At 45.4% G+C, this 15,580-nt stretch overlaps 1 protein-coding gene across 4 annotated transcripts in view; it reads right to left on the bottom strand.

Moving 5' to 3' along the window:
• Positions 1-498: 498 nt before the first annotated feature.
• MAPRE2 (microtubule associated protein RP/EB family member 2) overlaps positions 499-15,580 on the bottom strand; it is a 165,437-nt gene continuing 150,355 nt past the window's right edge. For all 4 annotated transcript variants that reach the window (XM_012447244.2, XM_012447243.2, XM_012447245.2 and 1 more), the window contains 2 exons: positions 11,321-11,479; positions 499-3,653 (listed from right to left, as the gene is read on the bottom strand). In XM_012447244.2, coding sequence (XP_012302667.2) covers positions 3,579-3,653; positions 11,321-11,479 — 234 coding nt within the window. In that variant the 3' untranslated portion in view covers positions 499-3,578. The remainder of the gene's footprint in view (positions 3,654-11,320; positions 11,480-15,580) is intronic.

Here is a 15,580-nt window from a genome sequence, read left to right on the forward strand (position 1 = left end):
CTATTCCTGTACCTGTTAAATTGTGGGAGGTTATAGCTTATGTCGATAAATCATCACTGTTTAAAGTCAACAAACAAGGGGGCGAAAAATACTTACCAAAAGGGCTTTTGCCAAGCAGGTCATTCTGCCACAAAGCTTTACTTAGAAACATCTACCTGCTTCTCCCAGCTTCCTATTTGCCCAGCGCTGTCTCGTCCAGATGGAGTATGCTGGACCTGCAGGAGCTAAGATTCTGTTGGCTTGCAAGTGGAATGTTTCCCAAGGGAATGTTTTCTCTTTATGTTTTTAGTTTGGTAAAGTTTTTAAAAGGTATTATAGCTGCTACATTTGATATCAAATATGAATCTGTAACTCTTGTTAACCACATTTGCCATCAATAAAAACAGACAACCCCTGTGTAGATAATAATAAAAAGTAAATCCACACAAATCTATTCCTATTTGCTTGCTTAGTAAAAAGGGAAGCTTCAGCATAAAATTAAGAATCTGTAACTCCAGGCAGATTTTAACATATACTTTTTTTATTAAATATGTAAAAAGATCAACACAAGTCAAGTTATTCACATATTCAGAGACAAAAAACTATTCTACCATGCGACAATAGGTGGGTAATGTAAAATGAATGTGATACATCTGAATAAGACTTTTTCATCTATTATGTCATTACTTATCTATATTTATAATTAACAATACATATGTTTACATTCCTTTCAGTTTACATTTAATATATAACAAAAGCTTTATGGTGTACTATTTAGTAAAAGTAATCTGAATGCATATTAAACCTTAACGGAATAATGGAAATACTCACCAGGGAAGGGAAGAGTTCTTGGTTCCCTTCTGGAATTTACTTCTCTCAGGTCAACAGGTATTTTTCTTTTTTTTTTTTCCCTGCTTTTCTGCTTAGAACAAACATGGGCTTTCTCTTTGCCCCCTGCTTCGATCACTTCCTATCTGACAGTAGCAGTGGAAGTGCTATAACCAGCCGACAGCGGGCATGAGGGGAGACTAAAGATGAAACTGGGCTTCCTGAGAGGGAGAAGCAGAGCACACACCCACGGACGCTTCCTGCCCAGCCCGATGACACGTGACCAGGGGCTGCCAAGGAAAGCATGCCGTGAATGCCGAGATGAAAGAATGATGGGGTTCCACCATCCATGGGAAATGAGTGGGGGTTTGCACACAGGCTGGAAGTACAGCCTAAGAGGACTGACTCAAATTCAACTGTTAAAGATTCCCCAAAGCATCTGAGACATTATCTGGGGTGCAGCACAACAGAAGATGTTTAAGAAGGGGCCAGAAAGAATGTATAGCTCTTCTCTAAATAAGCAAATAGTCTGCCCCAAGCCTTCAGGAAGGAGAATGGACTATGGTGACTGGGGAAAGTTCTCTTTGCAGGCTAAGAGATCTGGCCAGCATGTTTATTACTGAGAAGGCTGGGGAGCTGGAGGGCAATGGAGTGGTTCCAGCAAGGGCCACCAGGGAGGCTTATGTAAGTTATACAGCAGTAATGGGTTGCTGGAGAAGAGGATCCTGATTCCCTGCTATCCATTCACGTGCATCCACATGACAGGAGTTTGGTCATGATCCACCGAGCATTGTGTATGACTGGGATGTCCAGAGCAGATGAAGAACGGCCTAGGAACCACTGCAGTATCAGCTGCATGGAGTTATTGTGACGTTTTACAAGAGCTATTTTTTTTTTCTTAAAAAGGGAAATGAGTGAGTACAAGAGGCTCAGAAGAGCAACACGCTGTTAAGCATAGTGCTGTGTATAGCACGGCCACTACTACTTGTGACCAGGTGTGGGAGGACGTCACTGCTGAGAGCAAGGCTGTCCAGCCTTAGAGAAATAAGCTGCCGCTATAATGCAGAGTGAGCAGGAGAGAGAAGAAAGGGAAACCAAACACCACGAAACATCTGTCCAGTTCTGCACAGTGTGTTGTAATAATCTCAAAAATACAAGCCATCTTTTCCATATAACTCAATAAATATCACTTTGCTGAAAAAGATTTATTTTGGAGAGGCTTCTTTTGGTGAAAAGCTTCAATGCTAGAATTTAGAATTCATATTTCATCAATTAATAAAGAAATTTCAAAGCTTTATGATATATAATTCAAAAATTTATTTTAAGCTTTTCAGTTAAGCGGAAAGTGGGGTGGGCACATTTATTTCTTGTTTTTGTTGCACCTGCTAAGTCAAATAACAAGTGAAAGTAAATCTAAAGTTAGATACCAAGGTGAAATGAATGATCCAGGAAGGGATATCATCTGTCAAAGGAAAAAATAAAGAAAAAAAAAGAGGCAAGGACTTGGAAAGAGACTAAGAAAATGTGCAAATATTAGTTAAAAAAATAAGGAATGCTTTTAATTCATTAATGTTTCCTCTATGAATTGCCATGGTTTAGCTAAGGTCAATGACAAGGGGGGCCCTGTGTTAAAGAGGGAAAATTCCTTATTCTAGAAGATACTGGGAGTCACAGATTTTCCTGTGCTGTTATTCCAGTGTCTACACCAGACTGCAGAACCATGATTCTCCCTTGCGATTATGCTCCTATTAATAAGGTCTTCACTTCCAGCCTTCCAGCAAGTGTGCGGGATGGTGCAGAGCCCTGTAGCTCAGGGCTGCACACCTGAAGTTACCCTTTAGTAGGGGTCCCCTAGTGTGAATGAGAGTTTTGTGGCTGAAACCTACACAAAGAGAGGAGGGATGAGGCAGGAAGACAGGTACCTACTCAGACCCTCTTTGGACTGCAGGAAACTGATGACATCTTGGGGAGAGTGGCTGCCCACCAAAGAGGACCCTGAGAACGAAAATGGCATAACCTGGGAAATGGGGGGCATGGGGAGTAAGGGACATGGTGAGAGGGCAAAGTTGAGATGGTGTTTTCCTTGAGTGAATGTCTTTCAAAACTAACAACATACTGTGTAGTTGCTTAACATGCTAATGGAAGAACATTGCTGGGCCCTGAAATCCTAGCTTTGAATCCATTTTTCCCTTTAGTATTCTGAGTAGAGGGAGAAACTGACCTTATGTTTTCTCCCATGACACAAGTCACCGTCATTATGGCTTTCATATCAAGTATCTGTTTCCCTTTGTTCCAATTATTTGACCAAATTTACGTTCAGAGGTTAGACTTGCAAACATCAAAGCACCACAAATGTGTGTGACATCTAGTGACACTGGGTTGAAAAATGCCAATATAAATACCATATATCAAATTACCATTGTTTCACACCAGGATAAAAAGAGGGGTGGTGGCAGTGGTGTTGGGGTGGGAAAGAGTTGTTCTGGAAAGAAATGAAGAAAAGAGCAGAACCAATCTCAAGCAGCCAAGTTGTGAAGTTGGATGTATGTGACCCTACAATCTCTCGGGTAGGTGGCCAGAGGGCCGTCCGCTAATACACCTTGGCAAAGAAAATGGTAGCCAAGTGCAATGGCTGGCATATGCAATGGTGCTGATGGTAACAGCAGATTGGGAACAACTGGTTTCTGTTGAGCTTGGGGCCACACCTGTTCCAATTCTCTAGAAGAAACGTTCCCACGCACAATGGAAGTGTCAAGAGCAGCCGAGGCGGGTCAGTACTCTTCCTGCTGCGGGGGCTGCTGTTCGTGGGCTTGCTCCTCTGCTTCCGGCTCTTCTGTGTGGCCCTCCTGTGGGCAGGGGAGAAGTTTCAGCTGAGATAATTGACTGGGAATGGGGCCCTGCGGCGTCCCAGCCCACTGCCACTGCCAGCATGGCATCTCAAGGCTGTGGAGAGCACCAGGCTTAGTTAGGCACAACTCGCCATGCAAATGTCTCCCAGCTGCTGGTGGCCGATACACATGCAGGGGCACCTTGGCTTCCCCATATGATCAAAGAACAGATCATTCCAGAAAGCACAGTCATAAGGCTTTAGGCACCCAACTGTTTTGTTTTGGAAGGAAATCTTCATAGAACACATGGCATACTTTACTAACCTTTGTAAAAGAGTAAACCAAACACAATGACCCAAGAGCATCACGACAACCATGAATAAAGCTGCTGTAATATAAAAAGCAGCACTCCTGGCCTTCATGGCATGTTGTGTGGGGGGTGTCACTCCTGCACTAATGGATAGGGATGTGGGCTTTTGCTCCATTTCCTAGTCCCTTCCTCGCTGTCATTCTTTTGCCTGAAGGAGACCCTTGTTTTGTTACTCGTCTGATGTAGGCTTAGATACCAGAGAAGCAGTGCAAGAGGTTCCCAGGCTAAAGAAAAGACAGCAACCACATTTCATGGGCTGCCCCAGGCAAGGAGGCCCCTCCCAACCAGGGAGCTCAGGAGCTAGCTTAAGGACTTTGGGACATCTACTTAGAATGCTTGGGGCCCTTTTGGCTTACCTTACGTTTATCAACTGAGAGTCAGATAGATGAGTTGTTCTTCCCACTATTTAGGAATACACAGTCCTATTTATTCCTTTGTCTAACCCAGTGAAGCACATTATGAACATCAACTCCAGGGAGCACTAGCCTCAGTCAGCCATATCTGCACATTCATTCATTTTCTGACCTCACACAAAACAATTGGCTGTTTTTTACCCAAGCTGAGGGAGCATGGCCAATCAAAGGAGTTCCCTGTTCCCTCCGCAAGGGCGCACAGCTTCTGTGATGCAGTCTGGAGCATGTGCGGGGACATACCGAAGTGCCCGTGCCTCACACACCTGGCACACCGACTTCTGAGCACTGAACTGCCCAAGCCCGCCCCGTCTGTCGGGCCCCTCTTCTCTGGAGCTTAGGACAAACCCATCTTTAGCTAATTCAAATATGGCTGATCATCTCCCCAGATCACTGAGCCAGAATTCTTTCTCTCTTCTCCTGCAGCACTTGTTTTCTTCCTCTATGACACTGATTTGGAATCCTGTTTTGACCCTTTTGGCCCCACCCACTGGATGTTGAGGTTACTGAAGTCAGGGATAGGACTCTCCGTGCCACCTCTTATGTGAGACCCAATCCGTGTTGTGTTGAGAGGAACAAGTCACAGTGGGTTCAAGAATGAATGATTGAGACTATCAGACTATTACCCAAGGTCACAAGCCACTTATTTTCTGAGAGGCAGTAAGTAGAACGTCAAGGTTACAACGTGGACTCAAGTTCACATCCCAGCTCTGTTATTTACAGGGCATGTGGGTTTGGGCCTAGAACTTAACTGCTCTGGGCCCCAGTTTCCTCATCTGTAAAGCTGGGGTTAAGAGTATCCATGTAGAAGCATTTTCAATGCATTTCATTAATCAATGAATCAAAGGACTCCTTGAATCCAACAGAGAAGTTAATGAGTTAAAATAGGTAAAGTGCCTAGTAGAGTGTTTGGTACATGGTAAATATAAATGTGAGCTGTGATTATTATTTCTTAGTGGGAGAACTCAGGAAATATTCTAGAAGTCCAAGTAATTTTTTTTTTTTAAAAAGTAACCCTTTCTGGCTGGGCATGGTGGCTCATTCCAGTAATCCTAGCACTTTGGGAGGTCGAGGCAGGTGGATCACGAGGTCAGGAGATCAAGACCATCCTGGTCAACATGGTGAAACCCTGTCTCTACTAAAATACAAAAAATTAGCTGGGAGTGGTGGTGTGTGCCTGTAGTCCCAGCTAGTCGGGAGGCTGAGGCAGGGGAATCGCTTGAACCCAGAAGGCAGAGGTTGCAGTGAGCTGAGATGGTACCACTGCACTCCAGCCTGGGCAACACAGTGAGACTCTATCTCAAAAAAAAAAAAAAAGAAAAAAGTAACCCTTTCTGTGAACCAACAGTAGAAAGTGACACTGTGTTGAAAACTTGGGATAAAATTTAGCATTGTCTCCTACTGTGCCAACAGGCCCCTTATTCAGTAAATGGAGCTGTCCCTACTCCATGACCACCCCCTGTCTTCACCTAGAACTGGATCCACCTCTGGAATGTTAGGCCCAATCTCTTGCCTTCTCTGATCACGTCAGGTGTCTTCCTGACCCTCGCACTCCTGAATTCCTTAATTGCAGGTGCTCTTTGACCTCAGGGAGATCTGAGAGCCCTGATCCCCTCTTTACTACCCTTCTGCCAGATGGACCCCAGACCCCTGGGTGTCACAGCAGCTGTGCTCTTGGCACTGCCTCTGCATGCTGCTTTGCCCTCTGCCTGGCACATGTGAGGCTGGTCCTCTCAGCTCAGAGTCAATGCCTCACCGACAGTGAGTCCATACGTGCTCAGGAGAGCTGGGCCAGCGAAGGACAGGAAGCAGTTACTGGCCTTTCTAAGCTAGTGCTCTCCTCTCATCCAGGGGAGAAGAATGAAACTAACATTCATGGGAGTTTGACAGGAATGGAGGACTGGGAACTCCAGCTGTCTGTTCCGCCACATGCTCCTCTAAATTATAAGAAAGCTACCCCTCCCTGAAGCCTCTCTCACTGCCTGCACCTCCGAGTTAATAGCTTCCCTCTCCAAGCTTCTATCCTCGGTTTCTGCTTTGGTGGGAGAGCGCACCACAGTCCCATGTGTGTTCTTGCTGGGTGGCTACACATCTGTCTCTCCAGCTGGGCTCTGAGCCCCCCATGGGTGAGTTATGTTGTTTTATTCAGCATCCTAACTCTTGAATGTGAGTGTGGTGTCTTCCAAATTGTATTGCTCAAACTTCAGCTGGTCTAAAGTATGCTTTTCTTTACATAATCGTTTCTGTGCATGTTAGACTGCCGAAAAGAAGATCTCAGAAATGAGGATCTGTTTTACATTTTGCAGAAATTCTCGTTTGCTCACGTCACAATTGGGAGTTTATTGTGGGCTAATGGAGTTAAAGTTGAAAGACCTAGATTCAAATAATTGTTGAGCCTATAACAAGCTAGAGGGCCAGGAAGCCACTAGGCTAGGCCTTTCCAAACACATCCAACAGGGCAGCAGGTTTGCTGGCTCTGTCTATGGCTCTGAGGCTTCCAGATGCCCAGGGCTGCTGCTTCTCAGGGACACTCAGCTTAAGTCTCAGTCACAGGAACCCTCTGTGATGTCATGCATCTGCAGGAACTGTGCACCCCAGACAACTTGCACTGGGAAACACCAGCAAAGCTCCCAATTTATCAATGGATTGCTCATGCTTGGCGTGCAAGTCAAGGCAGTCTGAGAGTCTGGCAAAACACATCTGTAATTCAGAGATGTTACAAATCACAACTGAGAGCTCACAGCCCACACAATGCTATTGCAGGCTCACAGGAATCAACAGTCTTTTTCTATGCCTTATATGAGAATGAAGCACTTAAACCCATGTCTAAATAGGAGGCCAGGCAAAACCTATACCAAATATGAGACTAATGCACCAGGGCATCACTTAATAATTCTAATACATGCATATCTATTCACATCTTTCTGTTTAGCTGTGAGTGATTGTAAGAAAACTATCATTATTTAGTTTTCTTATAATCATTAGATAGAGAGGCAAACTGGGAGATGGTATTGACGAAGGCTCTTAGCCACTGTGGGAGGAAAATGGGGCAGAGGAGGGAAGAAGTCCCATCAGGAAGCTCCGACGGCTTCTGGCTTCCTAGCTGTGGAAGGCAGCACCCTGTGGCCTTATCTCCTGCCCCCACGCCAGCTGTGGCTGCTGGTCTTTCTTGTCTGCTTTGTTCATGCTGTTTCTCCCTACCTTAGCTCTATAGCTGCTGATGTTCCCAGTCACCCTTGAACATCCAACACAAATGCCATCTTCGCTGTGAAGTCTCTGCGTGGTCCTCCAGCCTGCTTTTATCTGCTCCCTACGCAAGTTTATTTATGTCTCTTCTCACATTAGTCATCATCTGACACATATTCCAGTTAGTCATGTCCCTGTCTGTCTCCCTTACCAGGAGCGGGAGCTCTTCTGAGGTGGGGTTGGGTCTTTTTCTATAGCCCAGTGACAGAAGCCCTCCAGTGACAGAAGCACAGCCTGTCTCCACAGGAAACAAGTACTGTTCATAAGCTGGTGCCCTTCAGCTGACAGAGTCCACAGGAAGCAGGTAGCCAATGCCTCAGCCCAGACTCCTGAGGACTCAAGTTAAGTATCATAATAAGTATCTGCTCTGGAAACTTCCATTAGGTTTCTACAACTGGGAATTGACCCACCTCTGTTGATTTCTCACTCAAAACTCCCACCTGGATTTTCACATCTTCCAAACATCATATTCTGGGATGGCTTAAATATAAGAATCAGAGACCAGTCATCACCAAATAAAAGTGTTAAGTAATCACTCAGGGGAAGAGATCTCCCTAACAAATACTCCTACCTCAAATGTCAAAGCAAAGCATGTCCATCTATGTTTAGCTGAACAGCACGTGTTACAACCTGGCATCCTCTTTCCAGGAGGGTTCTGGGAGAGGCAGACAGCCAGGCATCTGTGCCATCTCAGCTCCGTACACACAGCTGTACCAACAGCATCATGAACCAAGTGCTGGCACTTCCCCCAAGACGCCATGCACATCATCCCTGCACATGGGTGCAAATCTACCCATCACCCAACTGTGGGGATGCCAGAAAACTGGACACAATGTCAGGGGAAAGCACAGTGGGGCAAAAGCAGGATTCCCAGAGCTGGGGGCGGTGGTGTGTGGTAGCACTGTAACCACTAAGCACTTTTTTTTTTCCCAAAATGAATGTTTTTCCAGCCCACAGACACAAGGGAAGGTGGGCAAGGGTACAGCTTTAGGAAGGCTCACTGCCCCAGTGTAGGACTGGCTATGTGCTTCTCGGTGGTTCCAGAGAAACTGGATTCCATATTCTCAGGGAGAAATGAAAATGCTTGGAGGATTTAAGATATCTAGGATGATTTCTTGGACCTCTGGGAGGTGGAGTGCTGGGGGGCAGAAAGGAGAGGATCTAGCTGCTCCTGAGCCTCTCAGCAGAGTCATGCGTGCACAGAAGATGGAAAGCACCCAGCAAGGTGTCCAGGCCCACTTTTCTTTTTGTATAAAAACCAAGGTTTAAAAAAATGGGTCGTGTCACATTCCAAACAAGGACACCTGGCATATTCCAGATCAAACGACTTACTCTCTGTAGAAAACAGTATAGCCTGATGTGTCTCTTCTGGAGTTTTACAGACACAAAGTTGCAATAAAAATATCCTGGAACTAGAAAAATTAAGCCAGCAACTGTATTTGAATATCTTGCTCTGGTAACCCACACATGTAATTTATTTTAAGGCTGTTTTCTCTGCCAGATTCAACTGCCTAGTTACTTTAAGTAATTCTCTTCTTGAATTTTGGGCACTCCTCAGCATATACTCACAGGGCAATGCCTCTGTCTCTTTCCCTCTCTCTTCCTTCCCTTAAATCTATTCGATGGTGTCACCACAGTGCCAGAGATACAACAACAAAGTAGGTTTAAAAAAGTTACAAACTGGCTAGAAGAAAACTGAAGTTTTACGTGAATGCTGATTTAAAATCAGATGAATGCCCAGAAAAAGAGGCCATGAGTAGGCTTTTGAAGGTGAAAATCAACAAAATGAGATAACGGGAGTTATTTAGAGAAAACTCAGGTAAAAATTTGGAAACTTTCTTCTTCACACACACGGCGTGTTCAACTGAAGACCGTCAAGTAGACAGTCAACCTTGAGGCTTTCCCCAACTGGTACTAAGTTCATTTCCTCCCTGCTCCATGGTACCTGATACTCCTAATAACACAGGCCTTATGCTTTTAGCCTCTGAGTTAGATACAACTTGGGCATGGTAGAACAGAAGCTGAGTACGGTCATCTAGGAAGACCCCCTGGAAATCGCACCTAGGATGCAAGAGCTCTTGCCTGAGGCTGTCCACCTATCCTTAGCCGGGAATTCAGCAGACATCTCCAACATTTCATTTGGAGCTCACTGTCGGACAGTGCTCCTGCACATGGACTCCCTCTTAGGACAAAATCTGGCATGAGGTTAGACTCTGGGTTTCCCCCTGTTTGAAGTGCAGGGCTGGGAAGAAGATTCAATACTGCATGCCGGCCTTATTCCCACTAGCAGGCGTTATCGCAGACAGCAGTGCCATTCGCTCAGCCTCATGGTGCTGTGGAGACCTCAGCTAATTTAGCCTCAGACAAGCTTGTGAAGAGAATAACCATAGTCCATCTAGTTCTTACAGACGGCAAGCACTCTGTACACACAGGACATCATATATGTGACACTGTGGCAGCTGCAGACACACTACAAATCAGTCTCTGGTTTCTTCCATCAGATCTGAAAATACTGAGAACCGTATTTTATGAAGCCATCATGGAAACCAGGTGGATTCTCAGGGCTTCAAAATCTACATTCTGAGCTATTGATAAGCAAGAAATAATTTAAACCAAAATATCTAGAAGAAATCAAAAAAAGAGAGCTCCCAAACTGCAGACACAGTGCCTTACAGTTCAGGAGAATTCCACTGCTAGGATTTTGAGACATAAATGGAGCAAACATTTGCCTGGGATTCAGCTGGAATAAGAAAGTAAACTTGATGACGGCTTGCTACGTCCTGTGGAAATATCAACACATAAACGCCACTGGAGGCCCTCAGAATATCACAGGCCTCCAGCTCAGAGACTGGGACGCTTCCACCAGCATCAGCCTGGCATAAGAGAAGCTGGACACTCCAGTCCCTCAACTTGGCTCAGTGGAAGGTGAAGCCCCATTGGGCTCCAACCCCAGCCTCTGGCTGCCGGGCCTCTCCCTCCTGGCTCTGGCACACCTGGGGTGCCTTGCCTCAGTCTCTGCCATTCTCCTGCCCCTTCTTCTCCTTGCTTCCTAGATTCTCATTCCTCCCGTTTCCCACGTCTGCTGTACATCACTCTGACACAGCCACATCCGGAGTCTCCGTCAGCGCCTGTGAGCAGCAACTCTGGTGGCAGGTCCTCCCCATAAAGGAGGTGTGCATGTGGCTGTCCCACAGCTCTGATCTGTCCTGGCAATGAGTAACCAAGATAACCAGCTATGAAATAAAAACAGTCAGTTATGGGGCTTCTGGGGATGGGAAAGGCATCTAGATTATTTTTTCCTTTGACTACACTCTGAATCTGCATGAAGAAGGAAGAATCCGTATACACATTCTCACTGCTCATTTGCTCAGAGAGCTGCAGACCACTTGGTGTTTGGCTGCATAAGTGTATTTCTCTGTCAAAGCCTTCCCCACCCGACCTGTCTCTTCCCAGATTAATTTATGACTGCATGTCCCACAGGCATGGGTCAATGGATCATGATGATAATGATGCTTATTTCTTAGGACTATCAGGTGCACTCAGCTGAGTGGTAATTCTCATTGAGGTCCCAGTGAAGTATTCTAAGGTGTGCCGATCCACTGCGCTTTGACCAAGAGAGTCATTTTAGAACACAGGAGTCACATGCTCCTCACACTTACGTGATCGTCTGAAGCATACAGGATGTCCATTAGTCGCTGCACGAGGTCATCATTTTCCTGCCCATGTTCTTGGCAGAGTAGCTCGATCTCTCTCAACTTCCCAAAGTAGAAATCCCTTTCCTTTTCCACGCCTTCAAGGGCAAGTTTTAGTGAATGTACCTGCAAGGGAGTGAGAGTGAAAGAAAGAAAAACACCCAAAATATAGTAGAAGAAGTGACCAGCAATTCCCGTGAATAAAACCCAAAACACACACACACACACACACACACACACACACACACAGAGATAGAGAGAGAGAAAGAGAGAGAGAGAGAGAGAGAGAGAGAGAGAGAGAGAGAGAAATAAAGTGCAGAAATAACCGATGTGTAAGTCTGAGAGAAAAACAACAGGGCTGTTGTCTGGAGCTTGACACTGGGCCAAAACACCCAATTCTCCACAGTACTCTAGTCATTCCCTTCAGTCAACTGAGTGTTTATTAGCCAGGAAGAGTGGTCTTTCTGCTGTGCAGTTCCATGCAGGCTGGGAGTGAGCTTTCACCTCCTGCTAACATAGGCTGGAATCCATCTTTCTTTTAACTTGTTACTATGATCTGGAAGTGTGTATCCCCTCAAAATCTGTATGTTGAAATCCTAACACCCAAGGTGTTGGTGTTAGGAGGTGGTGCCTTTGGAAGGTGGCTGTCATGAGGGAAGAGCCCTTATGAATAGGATGAGTGCTCTGATAAAAGAGGCCCAAGCGAGTTCATTCATCCTTCGAGCATGTGAAGACAGTGAGAAGGCACCATCTCTGAAGAATAGGGCCTCAATCAGACACTGAATCTGCTGGCGCCTTGATCTTGGACTTCCTAGTCTCCAGAATTGTGAGAAGTAAATTTCTGTTGTTTATAAGCCACCCAGTCTATGGTACTCTGCTTTAGCGGCCTGAACAGACTGAAACACTTGGTAATCTTCTGCAGGAAATGGTGAATGGGAGGAGGAAGGAGAAACAGAAGAGAAAGGCTGTAACCACGGCTATTTAGATTTATGTCGAGGACTCTCCTTCCTTTAGATCACTTGCACCAAAAGCCGCCCTTAGCTCTGGACCCTTTTACAAATGATACCAGGCCACATTAGACAAACACTCTCCAGTGAGAAACTGGGGCTTGGCAACACAAGGAAAACTGATCTGTCTTGATTTCTCCAGTTTGGGCTTTGGGTACATCACTGGGAAGGCAGGAGGGCAAGGAGGGCCTATGCCCTCACCACAGTAGCCCTCATTCCTTCTTTCTTCCCCTTGATCTTGGTTCACAGAGTTTCCAGGATTGAGCAGCTTCTCAGGGTGGCTACAGAACAGTGCAAGTGAAGGGAGGAGGCAGTGGTCAAGAGGATCCACGAACTTTGACACCCAGAGCTAAAGAAACCCTGATGGGGGTGTGACTAGATCTGGTTTCAAATCTCAGTCTACCATAGTCCTACAGGCGCAGCAGCTAATCTAAGGCCCAAACTATTACCCCGTTCCTGGTCTCTGAGGATCCCCATGTATTTAAACCTTCTGTTCATTTATTTTTATGTAGGGCATATGCTTCAGGTGGTAAATTAAGTCTTTCATGGTCCTTCTTAGGTAAAATCTGTCATTATCTTAAAAATCACCTTTAACAGAATTCCAAAAAATTTCATTTGGAATGCAAAATTTCCTCCTCTCTCCTTCTAATAATTCTGGGCCTTTGTGCATGCTTTATCCAACTGGAATTACTGACTGACTTATTCAAACACACACTGAGCCCATGCAGTGTCCATCCTCTTCCTGTGCAACTGGCAAACCATACCCCTCCTGTAGACTCAGGGTTACCCTCACTGACGCCCCCATGTGGCCACTTGCAAAGCAGTTGGAGAACCAGTTTGCTAACTTTTAACTCGTTTCTATTAATACTATAGTTTGCACATTTGTAAGATGTTAAAAAACCTGAAGCTGACCAGCTTAAATTCCAGAAAAAAGAAACTCTTATTCTAGAAATCCTTTCCTGCAAAAACAAACCCTCCCCAGGTTTGGACACAGAATCCATCTCAACCCTTCACTGGTGCCAGCAGATGGATCTGTGGCAGTTTAGATCTGCCACCACTCCCCAGCCCCCTGTACCAGGCAAGGACACAGCCAACCCATGAAAACTGATCTGTCTGGCTCCCTAAGGCTTTGGTCTGCACAATGAGCAAATAGCTCAGACTTTTCCAGACAAGCTTTTAGTGCAAATCAGGCTTCAGTGATATTCCACATGCATTAGGTAATAGCTGCCACTACCAACACTCCCTTATAAAAACCAACACTAGTTAACTTATATGATGAAAGGTCAATTGGCAAGCAAAATTCCATTGTCATAGTTCCACTCACAAAGACCAATGCCAGCCTCATCCCTCTTGTGTTGTGGCAGATGCTGAAGCAATGAAGGAGATGCTGGAGACGGATCTTAGAAAGGGAGAAGTAGCTCTCTTCTTATGATTCTCCCAGCTGCTCCCAGTGTGGCCACAGACTGCAGCTTCCTGCAGACCTTGCCGTTTCAGTGATGGCCACAGTCTCTGCCTGGGCTAACTGACCATCCCCGCCCCACTCACGCTCCCTGAGCACAGCGGTCAGTGACCAACCTACTTCCAGGTGGCTAATCCACTGACTGAAACCCACTTCTGGTTGGCTAACCCACTAACCAGAGAGAGTCTCTAATTATTTTATGACTATTCCTCCTGTATGTCTTTTGATTCATTTCTATTAAGGAAATGGTTTAGCACAGTAGTGTTTCTTTTGTGTATTACGAGAAATTGCCTGAGAAAAGGCAGGAGGGCAAGCAAGTGAGAATCCCCCAAGTTTATGGCACTTGTCCCTTTCTCCATGATGACTGCGCTTCACCCTTCAGCATCAGGGTCTCTCCTCAGCCTCTCCTCACCCGAGTGTTTTTTGTTCCAACACCGCGATGCCTGTGGGGCCCCCTACCAGGCTTGGGGAGGCATCCTGTTGGCTTCAAGGACAGAAAAAGGAGGGAATGGCAACAGTTAACCACGGATATAAATTTGGAGTAACTGGTCAGTAATACTGATTGAAGGACTCACAATTCAGGGTGTGTCTTCTTTTTGAGGGCAGGCACACTCCTCAGTGTGAAAGAGTCAGGGGACAGAAATGGGGAGGGAGGCCTTTTGGAAGTAATAAAGGGATTATAACAAGAAGGTGGCTCTGGACCCTTCCTCTCTCTTCTCACTTGGTTCTCTGAGTGATATTGTGGATGGTAGGATGGTTTAGTGGAGGCATTTTAGAGGTCTGAGTTCCCTGGGGATGGGGCTCTGTGTGTGATCTGGAGAGCTAACCAGAGCATAGAGCCAGCCCCAAGGAGAGGAAGTGGGGCTGTCTGGGTCAGGCTGTCAGGGAGAGAGAACCTCGAGGTTTCCACCTGGTTATAATTTGGGCTGCAGACGGTGGGACCCTGGATGTGGTAGACGGCAAAGAGAGGGAGGAGTCATGAAGAAACATAAGATAAGAAAGATACCAAAAATATTTGGGTTCCTTAAGGAAAAAGAGTTCTACAGTTGGGCCCTGGTATCTGAGAGGAATTGATTCCAGGATGTCCTTTGGATACGAAACCCCATGGATGCTGAAGTCCCTGACGTAAGACGATATAAGATGGCATCGTATTTGCATATAACCTATGGACCTACTCCTGTACACTTTATCTCTACGTTACTTATAATACCAAATACAATATAAATAGTTGTTATGCTGTATTGTTTCTAATTTATATTACTTTTTATGCTTGTATTGCTATTTTTTATTTTGAATATTTGCAATACTTGGTTGCTTGAATCCACAGATGTGGTCACCCACTGACATGGAGGGCCAACTTTAGGTTCAACATTATAGACCCACTGCCTTTAGGTCTACTCTGATTTGCTTGGAGCCTGAGGCATGTGGCTCAAGGCTCATTATGACTGTCCTTATAGCCTTTTAATTGAGAAGAAGTCATTATTGGAAACCAGGCTCAAACTGAGAATCAGCAGGTAATTAGAACACTTCAGTTTGCAAATCCAAGTCCTACCTGCTGGATGGCTTAAGTTTTTACACCTTTTTCCATAAAGTAATCATAATTGTAAAGAAACACCCTAGTTAAGTAACTGCCTACATTAAACTACAGTCTTGATTACAAATATACAATTATCATAAAAACTGTTTCTAAACTCTTGCTGGCTCATCAAGAATAAGATTAATCACCACGACTGGCCCAGTGAGTGGCTGGGAACAGCCTGG

This window comes from Aotus nancymaae, unplaced genomic scaffold, assembly GCF_030222135.1.
Source record: "Aotus nancymaae isolate 86718 unplaced genomic scaffold, 86718_ANA_hifiasm-v0.15.2.pri h1tg000020l, whole genome shotgun sequence".
In the NCBI taxonomy this organism is placed as follows: Eukaryota; Metazoa; Chordata; class Mammalia; order Primates; family Aotidae; genus Aotus; species Aotus nancymaae.